The 13,460-nt window shown below is 41.0% G+C and overlaps 1 protein-coding gene across 1 annotated transcript in view; it reads left to right on the forward strand.

Moving 5' to 3' along the window:
- Positions 1-8,018: 8,018 nt before the first annotated feature.
- arhgap39 (Rho GTPase activating protein 39) overlaps positions 8,019-13,460 on the forward strand; it is a 106,696-nt gene continuing 101,254 nt past the window's right edge. The window contains exon 1 of the mRNA XM_076722961.1: positions 8,019-8,148. Coding sequence (XP_076579076.1) covers positions 8,138-8,148 — 11 coding nt within the window. The 5' untranslated portion in view covers positions 8,019-8,137. The remainder of the gene's footprint in view (positions 8,149-13,460) is intronic.

Raw genomic sequence — 13,460 nt, forward strand, 5'->3', positions numbered from 1 at the left:
AGTGCAGAACAAAAAGAAGTCAGACTGTGCGACACAGCAAGGCCTAGTTTTATAAGGTTTGGCAAATCTACACTGAATGTTAGTAGTATACAATATGAGATCTAATTAATTGATGCATGTATGAAAGTATGAAAGCATACAGAAAATACGTTTTATGTTTGCCTATCATAAGTATGTATATGGAGACTGATGGTCTGCTTTGTAAGATCGTTTGGACTGGACACAGAACAAAACACAGACCCTCAAACAGACATGAAGTTAGCGGACACAATCCGACGAGAACGCGCATGAAGCTCACCACGCTGTGTGTGACGCAGGACGTAAGGCACCGCCCCTGAGTCAAATACCAAAATTTCAGGTGTCTCCTGCCCTCGTGCTGTATTCAGGGACTGTGGGGAAAAGGTTCGAATTGAATCCGAGCTGGAAATTGCGACATGTTTCACCCACACGCCGAATGGGTTTCAGGGGTAAAAGCCTTCCGCCTTGTGAAAGCAGTGTCCTGGTGGCCACATTACAAAAGAAAGGTGATATGGGAACCTAAATATTACCCAAATGTAGTGGTCGATTGTAACTAAGTGTATTAACTCAAGTACTTAAGTACAAATTTGAGACAGACTTACTTGAACTTTACTTGATACTTGACTGGTGAGGCTGAAGATGGGGAAGGCTAAAATTTGACCGACCATCAATCTTATTGTCCCACGGAGGACAACATTATCACTGACTATAAATTTGTACATCAGAAATTGACCTGTCTGTTGGAACAATCAACAATCTCACATATTTAAAGACCATCCTTGATTGCACTGGACAATGCCAACACTGTTTTTGATTTTGTTTGTATAGCATCTTTCATATAGAAACTGCAGCTCAAAGTCTTAACAAAAAATAAATCACATGTACCACATGAGTGCTTTACATAGAAAAACGCAATGGATATAAAAACATAAAAAAAAAAAAAAAAGGAATGGAATCAATGGAAAGATGGAGATCAGGATAAAAAAAAAAAAAAAAAAACAATGCATAAAACCACACGATAAAACCTTAAATAAAAAATAGAGTAGAATAAGGATAAAAATGTGAAGAAGTCTATGAGGATGAAGCTTTAAAAGAACTCTTCATCTAGTATCTCTCTCTCTTTTCTCTCTGTCTGTGGTTCTCAGACACAACAAAATCTTTTTCCTTCTCTACGGTTACCGATTCACCACAGGTCTTGATTACACCAAAGCAGACATTTCACAGCCGCCTCAGCACGTCTTCTCATGGATGTAGTCTCACTGTGGGTCTGAAGTGCCTGTAGGACATAACCCAGTATTGCCCAGAGACCAGCGTATTAACAAATCTTTATTCACTTTGAGTAGTATAAAAGTAAAAATATATAAATACGGATAAAGCATCAAATCATAGTAAAATACAGATGAAATAGATTACATACAATGCATAAAATCAAGCAAAATCCAAAATTTAAAAGAAATGCAGCAGTGTGTAAGCACAAGGGAAAGAACAACAGTTTCAGACCTGTATCAGGCAGTCACAGCTAGTGAAAGGCTGAAGTGAAGAGAGAAGTTTTTAGCTTTCTTTTGAAAATATTCAGTGAGCTGCTTCCCTGATATCTGTAGCTAGTTTGTTCCAGAGCTTTGGGGCGTAGTAGACAAAGGCTGCGTCCTTTCAACTGTTGCTGGAAACCAGCAGCAGATGATCACAGTGTTCATGAAGGCAAATAATGAACGAGGGAGTTAGTGATGCAGCTTGGGAAATATTGTACTTTTTACTCCACCACAATTATCTGACAACTTCAGTTACAAGTTACTATACAAATTAAGATTTTCGTACACAAAACAAATGAAAATGTACAAGTACAGCTAAAATGATCAGTTGATTGTGTCGCATTGTGTGTCGTTATCTGGCATCCTTCAGAAGGTAATGAATCATTTCTTTACTGTAGACAGGCTGTGAGTGAGCATAAGGCATTCCCATGTGGAAGCAGCATGTGTTGTTGTCTGCCCCACTAGGGTTGACCAAAGTCGGATTATATTAATGACATGGGGTTTTATAAGTAAGCTTTTTCAAATACTTCGGTACTGTAGAAGGTTTAATATGTGCCCATTATTACTTTGGACCTCACTGACTAGGATAGGTCTCCTCAGCACAACAACAATAACAACAACAACAACAGTTCAATTAGGAGAAACAAGTAAATGAAGTAAAGATAATTGTATATTATGACAAAAGATATGTGATATTTAAGTCTCATCAGAAAGTCTTTGGCACTCAGACTCCACAGGGATATTCTGTCATCGTGGAGCGTCACCCTGAACAGTAGCAAAACCCCCTGTGGAGTCTAGATACTGGTGGTGGCTGGTGATTTGGCTGACAGTGATGAGGTACCTGATAGCCTCTGTACTATGATGCTGCTGTGAATACTAGCCTAATTCAAGCATCAGGTGGACTGTGAATAAACTGATCAAAAATGGTCATCCAAAAACACCTTTTACTTACAAAACAGCTGTTTTGTGCAACAGTGGGTTATATCTATGTACATACAGTAATCCTCTCTATATGAAAGAGTGGGCATGTGGTCTTGATCATATTTACAATGTAGAACTCAGAAGTTTGGTTTGTGGCAAAATAATACTGAAGCCCCAAGAAGTATGTCCAAATGGTAGTACCAACAGTGGCCCCAGAGAGGCCCCAGAGTCTGTATCACAGGCCAAAGTGACCTCATCGCAATTGAACACATCACTGATGCCTGCATAGAAATGAAAACTCTATATGGATAAGTTATTAGCTAATGCTCACAATTTAGATTTTGTTTTGTGAAATGACAAAGATCATTTTCAGGGAAATTGTGTTTCTAAAATGACAGAAACTTAAGATGATTTTTAGACAAACTTTAGGACTTCTGCCACTAGTTACTGGTGTACTGCACAGTACACTGTACACAGTCTGTTTGTACACTACTATTACAGTGCCATACCAACATACTGTACATAGACTGTATGTAGTATGTATCAATTATATTGTTGATCGATCAGTATATCTAAAATGATTGATTTGCAGTATTATCACTTGATAATATAGGGATAATACATTATTAATTGAATTGTTAAGCAAGAGTTACAGAGGAGGAGCTATGTCGTTTTGATTTTTTTAACCTTCATTTAACATCCAGATTTATATTGATGGAATCGGCAACCTTCAGTTCACAAGCTTGAATGGAGGGTGTAGGAGCACACAGATGCAGACAGGTGCAGAAGTTGATGAAAGGATTCAGGAAATCAAAAATAGTTGCTGACATGCACATTTGCCTTGCCACCAATCAAAAAGCACAGTTGTGTCACTCGGATCTATACAAACTACCAGCTAATAACACCTGTTACTAGGGCCACTTGCAGACTTCTAGAAAACTTTCTGGGAAATTTCCAAGGGAAGTTAAGCTTGAAAAACTTATAAATTTGGCACAATTTCAATATAAAAACTGTATGAGATGGAAATATGCAGTCAAGTCAACATATCTCACCATCTCCTCTCATATCTGATGGACTGACATGCACAATATAGGACATGTCAGACTCAGGTCCTATGGAGTGCAGGGGCCACTCCTGAGGACTTTTCTAACTCTGTAGGGGCGCTAGCCAGCATCTATGGAGTGGTCTGCTGACAGAAAGGCTAATCTGCATTTAAACTGCTGCAGTTCTGCATTTGGGTCCAAAAGTAATTCAATATTGCAGCTTCAGTAATGGCAGTGGGTTGGTGCAGAGCTTGTAACAAGTTTTAGCATTTAAAAAGTGACTGCTTCTTGTTTTGTATCTTTTTTTAATCTGACTGTACAAGCTACCAATTTGTTCATTCTTACTTAGCAACAGTATCTTGTGAATGAAGTCCAACAATATTGGCCTTTTCGTCATACATTCTCTCTGAGAGTTGGAACATGTAAAATGTACATGTATGTCAGGTACATATACAGTATTAGAAGTGGATGAAGATTTCTATTCAGTTCAATTCATTTTTATCTACATAGTACCAAATCACAACAGAAGTTGTCTCAGGACACTTTCCATATAGAGCTGGTACAGACCAAACTCCTTATCTACAAGAACCCAACAATTCCCTCATGAGCAAGCACTTGGCGACAGTGGTGAGGAAAATTTCCTTTTAACAGGCAGAAACCTCAGGCAGAACCAGGCTCTGGATGGGCGGCCATCTGCCTTGACCGCTTGGGTTAGAGAGAGAGACAGAGACAGAGACAGAGACAGAGACAGAAATGCAATCACGGTAGCAGTTACAGTTCTTATAATAGACTCTTAACTACATGTAGTACATATAGCGTAGTATATACATATATGATTGTGTGTGTGATACATGTATGTATTGGCAACAGATAGTAAATGTACATAATATAGCACTATGAACGTAACAATAATGGAAGTATGAATAATAGCAGCAGCAGTTGCAGTGGATGTCAGGCAGGGCCATGGCAGAAAACATAGCTGCAATCCACAATCCGCAAAGACTCCAGGGAAGAAGATAAGGTAGTAAGTAAGTAGTTCTGCTTGTGAAAGTAGAGGTAACAGTTTAATGAGGTACCATGCTGCAGTGTCCTGCCACTACATTAAACTGCTGCCTCTACTTCTACTCCAGCAGCACACTGTTGTCCTTCACATGACACTGGTTACAAAACTGATAATCTCAGTGTGTTGCTGCAATACTGCAAGAAGTTCGAAGACAGGCAATGTGTAGCAGGGCGTGATGCTGAGGTCCCCATGTGTCTGTCACCACCTTCATGATAACATTATGTCTGTCAGCTTTCAGTCCTACACTGCCACAGTGAAGCACTGAAACAATCAGGCAGGAGGCAGCTTAGACTAAGGGACAGGTCAGATAGCAAGAAACTATGGTTAGATATCACTTTTATGATACAGTGTGAGGGTGAGACAAACACAAATAAGACAAGAACAATGCGTATATATGATGAATTAACCCTGACCTGATAGCATATTGAGGTCCTCCAGCCATGAGTGAGGATGTATAAATTGAAACATCAAGGTGTCAAAATACCAACACTCTACAGGAGGCATGTAACACAAACAGCAGGAAGTTCTGCCTGAAGCTTGTGGGTGGCAAATACAGCTAAAAATGTAGAAGCAGAATTCCGAGAGACAATGTAACTGTGTAACACCCTGCAAGAGGATTCAGAGGATCGTACGTCAGGGAAATGTCAGACTGTACTGCTCTCATACAACTTTAAAAAGAAAGGAATGATTAGAGGAATGCAGAAGACACTGTGGTGACCACGAATGGAAAGATACAACGTGCTCTGTGAATGAGTGCTTTGAAACTGTGTGGTTTCATTGATACATAGCTTGACTTGCTCATGCTGCTTCTGATATTTGGTTTGATTTCATCATGCACGCCTCACACACCAACCCAGTGCCAAAGACCTGCCCACCCACAACAGGACAGCCTGTCAGTGTGACGGTTTGCCTCGACCAGGTGTAAAACGTGCTGCTGTGTATGACGGTGCAGCCCCAACATGGGGGTGAAAAACCAAGCCACCATTTATTAAGTTAAAGGCTATAAAATTCATAGACCTCGCACATTTTAAAGTCATTTAGGTTTATGCTCCCTCCTGCTCACTATGGTGCCTGGTGTTGCCACCTCAAAAAGGCCCTAAATCTCTCGCTAGACTCTTTTCTTCTGTGATTGCCCGGTGGTGGAATGAGTTACCAAACTCCATTTGTTCCGCAGAGTCCTTCTCAATCTTTAGAAAAAGACTGAAGACCAAGCTCTTTACTGAGCACCTTCTTTTTAAAAAACAAAACAAAACAAAAACCTCTCAGTTCACTCTATGCACTCGATGTATTATGTCGTAGCACTGTCTCATAGCACCTATGTCCAATTGGACCAGAAATTTGCATTAGGGCACTTACTCTTGTTGTTCTCTCACATCTAGAACCTTGCTTGTGATGTATGAAAATCTCTAATGTACGTTGCTTTAGATAAAAGTGTCTGCCAAATGACAAATTGTAATTGTAATTGTAAAATCATGTATAAAATCAAAAATTAGCCACCTGAAAGTATCCAAAACTTTTAAATAAGAGAAAGTCAATATGATTTGAAAGGATTCTGCAAGAAACAAAAAAGTCTGGACTAATGTGGAGATCCTTATATTTCTGTTGAAGGAGTGAATCTATACAACTCTTGTGTCCCACAGTCACAGTTTTGCATTAAAATCAACTTCTACATCCATTCTACACACATGATTGAAGAAGGAGAGGCTGCAGTGTGTTTGGGGCCCTAACATCTGTCCATCTCTGGTCACCCACCTTCTATTTCTCTCAATTTGAACAGCTTTTCCCAGTGGCCAGCTCAAATTTACCATGAATTTGGCATTAAGTGAACATAGTAGTAGAATTCCTGGTGTCAACGCAAAGGCAGTGCATTGTAACCAGAACAAGTGGCCCAGTTATACGACCAGGAAGAATCATACGTATGTTACTTCAGCCTGCAGTCTAACAGCTGCAGCTTGGATCTTCCATTAATGTCCAACAGAGCTACTCTGGCCATACAGCGGTGTTTAAGCCTGAAGAACCTGCCTGTTAATCACCTGAAATATTTTGCACCAGAGTCTGGGCCTTGACACACCTTTGTTTTTGCGTGTTGTTTTTCAGTGTGTAAATCTTGTTAGTTTAAATCATGTTGTTTTTGTACTGTGTTCATACTGCTGTTTGTCCTCATCATCATTGTCTTTTATTGTTTTTAACATTGTGCTGAAGTGTAAAGCAATTTTCCAAAATCTAGACAATAAGGTTCCAAACCAACTAACTGACTAATCATAGACCACAATTTGGAAATATATTTCCTTTGGAAAAAAATTAAAATGTGATGATGTGCATGTTCAAATCAAACTAGTTCCTGGATCAGGGCTCAGTGTGAGCTGAAAGCAGGCTGGGCTCAGCTGTACCTGAGATGATGCGATCAGAGAAGACATTTCATCTTGCTGGTCAGTGGTCACCTTCCAGCATGTTAAGGTCACAGAACGACTCGACGGTGAAAAGTTTTCATTTTCTTGGGTTTCTTACAAATGAAATAGAACGGAAATAGATTTTCTTGTAGGCTGGTATTTGCATTTCCTTGCAGGTGACATTAGAGTTCATACATGAAGTTGTTTGAATCTTGGTCTGTTGTGAGTACACATGCTTTTCCTGTGATCTCATGGGTTTCATGCTACAGGCCTCAGAGACTTGTCCAGGGTGCCCCAGAGCATGGTGGGACACCTTATTTCTGACAAACTACTACAAATGTACCACCTGAAATCTCTGTTGAGCAGTACATTATTGACAAGCATCCCAAATATACAGTCCTTTTCATTAACTGTGAATGCATCACCACTCGAAACGTGTAGTGCTCGTTCCCTTTTGCGTCAAGAAACTAAAATGAGCAAGACAAGTACCGGAAGTTATTGAACATAAAGTTGAAAATAATATAGTAGATGTGAACATATAAAGTTTCGGCAAAAAATGTCTTTAACGAAAGATTAGCAATTACAAGCGGCTTCACTATGAGCTTCACTATGCTCAATCTAGATCTCACTAAAATGTGTCAAGTTGCCATGTCTATGTTTGAATTATTGTACATTGAGTTCCATAGGTATCAATCCTAATAGCGTGAGTAAGAAACTACACTTAGTGTGGCCACCTTGGAATAGCAGCTTTTGAGACTGACTGAATATTTGTGAAACGGTTTATATTGAACAGATAAGATGTAATAAATTGTGTATTAGCTTTTGTAAACAGACTCTCAAAGGATAAAGCGCTTTTCATTACATTTCCATCAGTATATGAGTTTTTGCAAACATCTCTGTCCTAATTTATTTTGTATTAGTCCTGTATATCTCTCTGTGTGCTTTTATGTCTACGTACGGCACTTGTATTGGCTGTGGTACTCTTACAGTTTCACGAGCCACTGTTGGTGAGAAGCTTTTATTATGAAGGCTGCGATCGACCGCCGTGTTCGTTATCGTTAACTTGACGCTGGTCTGAAAGGAGTGACTCGATGACTGCGGCGATCGCAATTTGGGCAAAATGGGAGACGTTGTAGGATTTATTCTAAACGGATTTTAAGAACTGTCGGGGAAATGGCAGAGAGGTGAGTGTAACAACACACGCTGCTTGTGTTTGTTTGTTTGCTTGTTTTTTCCGCTCGCTGTTTCATTCGATGCTCCATCTCGAAGCGGAGGGAGGCAGCCAGCCCAGTAGTCAGGCTAACAGCGGTTCGTTTGGTCGCTGTGCCCGAGCGGCTGTTAGCTAGCTGCCGCTTCTTCGCTTCACACGATTCAACAATTTTCATACAGAAAAGCGTATGTGTGAATTCCGGCTTGTTTTCTGCGCGCTCACTGCGTAGCTTTTTGTTGGCTTGGGTGTTTTTTCTGAATATTTGTCAAGGTGGAAGGAGCAGTGGAAGGAGGCTGTGTACGGCTGGATGGTGATGCTGTTGCACCTGTCGGTCTAAATTGCCGTCTCTTTGCTGGAATGCAGCTAACCTGTTCTGCTAGCTGGATGCTAGCAGGAAACGCACCTATGGACCCGTTATCAGTGCGGGTTGATGCCTGGCCAGCCAGGTTATCCAAAGCCTTGCTCGTAGCATCCCACATCCTCATGATGGATGGAGGCACCTCCATCCCTCTTCTTCATGATGGATGGAGGCACCTCCCATGAGAGGAGGCTCTGGAAATGGAGAGGTGTGGCACCGTCCTGTTACCTTTCCAACACCATCTTATTTAACTCTGTAGTTATGAAGATACAGAAATTCCCCAGGTGCCCAATCTGTGCTTGAAAGAGAGGAAACACCAAATTCCCTCTCTGATCTCATAGTTTCATATGAACTGGCTTACTGGCAAAATCATGTCTTTCGTAATACATAACAGGCATTTATGAATCAGCAGTTCCCTGTGAGAAATTCGGCATTCATATACTATCATATGATATCAGTGATGAAGTGTAGTAAAATGTCAATTTTCAGAAGTGATCCACTGTGACCTCCCACTGGTGGAGACTGGAGAGAGATGGCAAACCAGCGACTAAAGTCCAATTTGTTGTGGATTAAGAATGGTGTTATTTATCTGATCATCTTGTGTTCGAGAGCATATAGATGCCAGATAGACTTCCCTGCTGTTTACCCAGCCTGTAAGCTCACCAATGCTCAGGGAAACAATATTAAAAATTGAACTGGGTTTGGCATTTACAGCACAGGGGCCATCACTCACGGAGCTAAATCTAGCCTGCCCAACTCTGCGCTCATTAAGTTAGGTGCACAAAGCATAACAGTGAAAAATGTAAATTTTTTATGAAGTTTATTGCCTTTAAAGTGAGGGTGTGGGCTGCATCTTGAGTATAGACAATGGCAGTTTCTCCCCTGGCAGCAAGCAAGCTCATAAGCCTGAGTTAATAATTGATGGCTGTTAAATTTGTGTTGCAGGGGTCATTTGGCCTCATGTAAATCACTCTTGCTGGTCTGCCCTGTGGGTTCTGGAGCATTAAACAAATCCCAGCATGTTTGTCCCATATATCAGAAGCTTATTTTGCTCATGACTAAGTGAGTGGCCTGTTTGTGATTTTGATGACAGATTTTCAACTGTGTGGGTATTTTGCGCAATGAGGAAAACACCACACCAGAACCTGCTTCTGACCGCTCTTACTTTTTTCCATGAAGTTGGATATTGTTTGCAGTCAGACTCAACAGAAAAGGAAATTCACAGGAATAACAGCAGCGTGTGCTGTTTTCCATCATTATAAACTGAATCTCTGTGTGGTTTGGACTGTTGGTCAGACAAAACAAGACATTTTAAGACGTTACCTTTCGCTCTCAGAACTTCTGATGGGAATGTTTCACTATTTTGTGAGGTTTGATAGAAAAAATGATTGATTGATGCATCTTGAAAATGATGAATGATAATCATTATTTGCAGCTCTAATATGTGGAGCGCTTGTGGCCATTTAGGAAGGAACCTCAATTCTTTTTACGTATACCTACCAAAATACACAATATGCCCATAGTATTGAGTATTGAAAACCATCAAGTAGTGAAAGCTCAGCTACTTGTAAAAGGTATGTAGATACCCAGGCAGACTCCAAGGTCAGCGTGGTTGTACCTATTTACATCTTTGGTTTGCAAGAAGCAAAGAAACACTGTTTGGTTTTGTGCAGATATCTCACACTGCATTTGAACTTGCTGTGAAGTGTCATGATTCGTTTTTTGGTGACAGCAGTTTTACTCAGACGGTCATGTTTTTTCAGGTTCTCAGTAATGCAGTTTTCAAGGTCTTTCCACAACCGTCAGTGAATTTGATGTTTGCACTCAAGTTGGACATATATGCACACAGTGTAAGTAGATAGTGTAGGTTAATGTATGTCTGATTGCAGCTGGTGTTCAAACTCAAACCTCAGCATGTGTTGTGGTTGCATAGCATTCCAGTCTGTTCAACTTCTGTGAGTGGAGGCATTCTGTGCACTTCATCTGTGGTTTTCTCCCAACATAATTGTTGATCAAAGCCACTAATTAATAGCTCCTAAAAGACGCTGTTAATAGGAATTCTGCCTAAAGTCTTTGCCATTTATTCACAATAATGAAAGAAATATTGAAGTCAGTGAAGCACTTCAGAACAAAATGCAAGATGTATCAGCAACTGATGTTTTTTTTTTTTCTTAACAATTTTACTATTCCTAATTCCTTACTGCTCAATGCTGAACTTGAGACCATCCTGAAAAATGTTGTTGACATACAATCTATCAAGCCACACATGAGGGCTCCATGCTGCACATGTCTGTATGTCTGGCAGCCAGCTTGACATTTGATCCCAGCAGTAAGGTGGGGCAGCGAGCTTATGCGTTGTGCCAGCAGCACGTGGTTGAAATATTCATATCACCGTGCTCGAGCTGCCAAGCTACTACCATATCTGTCACATATACTCCTGTTGTCTCCTGCTTGGGGACATATAGAGGCCAGGTATGTAATGTGACTGTGAGCTGAGGGTGGGGGCGGCTGAATAAAAATCTAGTTTCCTTTCATACTTTGGCCAAACGCTGTTGTTCTTCCCTCAGCCCTGCAGTTTGTTACAAGGTACTTTATGGAAGTACCTGACTGCTGGAGTACCACCTTTTGATAATTTGCATACAATGGGATTGGATCTCTATTGGTATGCAGAGCTGGTAGTGTAGTCAACAAACATGGTGTGTGTCACGTTAAATGAAGCGATGTGGGATACTCAGGGGGCCGCTATGACATGCGAGGGGAGGATAATGTGACAGAGGCAGCGGAAGGCATCAGAGGCTACTTTTTGCAAGCGTTTTGTAACTAGGCTAACTGCCGTCTATAAGCATATACACATGCATTAGCATGTATTTTTCGTGATCCACACAACACATCACATACTGGGTGGAAATGGGGTCATTAGACACAACACCTTGTATGGTTTGATCTTTGGTATCATTAAGTGGAACAGATTTGGACCAACTTTTGACTCGTCTGCCAGCCTAGCTTGGACTGCTATATACAGCAACTGGTCACTGTAACTACTGGGGATGCTCTCTCTCTCTATATATATATATATATGTATATCTATATCTATATCTATATCTATCTATCTATCTATCTATCTATAGATAGATAGATAGATAGATAGATATCAGTCATCAAGTGCAAAGATGAGGCTAATGTAGTGTTTCATGGATACCACAGACTCTCAGTGTTACCTGGCACACACACACACACACACACACACACACACACACACACACACACACACACAAACTCACAGATCCAGAGCACAGGTGTGAAATTACAGAGTAACACTATGACCTTTTCCAAACTATTTCACATTTACAGAAGCACTGATTGCCAAATGATGCCAATATGGTTGTTCATTAGTAATTTTAGATGGCTCGGTTATTTCTCTCCAGTTTCTTTCTTGCACATCTGTTTGAATGTGTGTGTGTATGTTTATAGGGAGCACCCTTGTGTGTGCTGTAGAAAAAGCATTTAGTGAGCAGAAGCACACCAGGCTGTTGGCTTAATGTTGATATGCACCTCGGGGTTGTTGTGTTTCGCTCTCCTGGGCTCCATCTTTGTCCCACTCCCCTCCCTTTATTACCCGTGTGAAAAAATCAGCAAACTGTTCAGTTCCAGCGGATGTTGTGACATGAAAGGACAGTGTTTTGAGGGCTCTATGAAATCCATTTGAATTTTGTCGAGATTCTATTTTTTCCCCCTAAATTCTGTTTTCCATTTTCATTTTTTTTAATTTTGTGGTTTACAATTTAAGCACATTTTACCATCAGTGTGGAATCATGCATATGAATACATTTAAAAATTCAATGAGAAAATATTCAACATTTAAAGGACATCAATACATTGGATGTAACACAACATTGCACTATTTCTATTTTCATTGAATGGATCTTCTGTTGGACAGCCTGCATGTGCAGCTCAAAAACCGGGTAAGTGGGTCTAATAGAGGCCACTCTCATGTTTGGACAGTGATCCCTCTTGTTAATAATGCTCTGCCAGAAAGGGGTGGAGAAAATTTTCCAACAGAATGTCACACAGCAACAAAGTCTTCAATGAACTTGCAGCTTGTATCTGCTGATGTAGTTGCACTTCTAAGAGTTTGTGACACTTGTACTGGTAGGGAAAGATTTTTTAAAATTACATTCACATTTCTGCTATATTCTGCTTTTTACTGTTCTCCTGTTTTTATGATCAAATTCCCTGAATCCATCCATGTTTTCTGCATTGTGGAAGTCATAGTGGTAGGAAGAAGCACCATTGAGCAGACACATATCCATAATCCTGTCTAGGATTAGGTGATAACTGCTCTCAGTTCTCTGGTGGCACGGTGGCACGGCGGCAACACTGTTGCCTCCCGGGTTTGATTCTCACTGCGGGCACCGGGGGTGTGTCCTCCACCATGTCTTCGGTGCCTGCTGCTTGAGGAAAAAGGCCTTTCTGTGTGGAGTTTGCATGTTCTCCCCATGTTCATCTGGAGTATCCTCCATAAAATATACCCCCACTAAAAACATGCAAGAAGATCACCACCTGACCAATGGTGACGACGAGATGGGTCCCCGGGCGCCGGTCTGGCTGCCCACCGCTCCTGGTCTGCCGCGGAGGAGGGACGACCAGGATGGGTGAAAAGCGGAGGATAAATTTCACCTTGTGTGCAGTGCAGTGTGCATGTGTGTGACAAATACAGGGGAATGTCTCCCCCCGATTCTTCTTCTTCTTCTTCTTCTTCTGTTCTCCGAGTGTCTGCGTAGCCCCTCTACCTGCATGTTATCACGACAATGATTGTATCACAAAATCCATGTCATGGCAGAACGGCACTGATGACAGTGACGGGAGCGGTATACTGCTCACGCTAATGCATCCCACTGCCTCCCTCCATCCTGACTGGAAAAATTACA

The sequence above is a fragment of the Chaetodon auriga genome, chromosome 3, assembly GCF_051107435.1.
Source record: "Chaetodon auriga isolate fChaAug3 chromosome 3, fChaAug3.hap1, whole genome shotgun sequence".
Classification (NCBI taxonomy): domain Eukaryota; kingdom Metazoa; phylum Chordata; class Actinopteri; order Chaetodontiformes; family Chaetodontidae; genus Chaetodon; species Chaetodon auriga.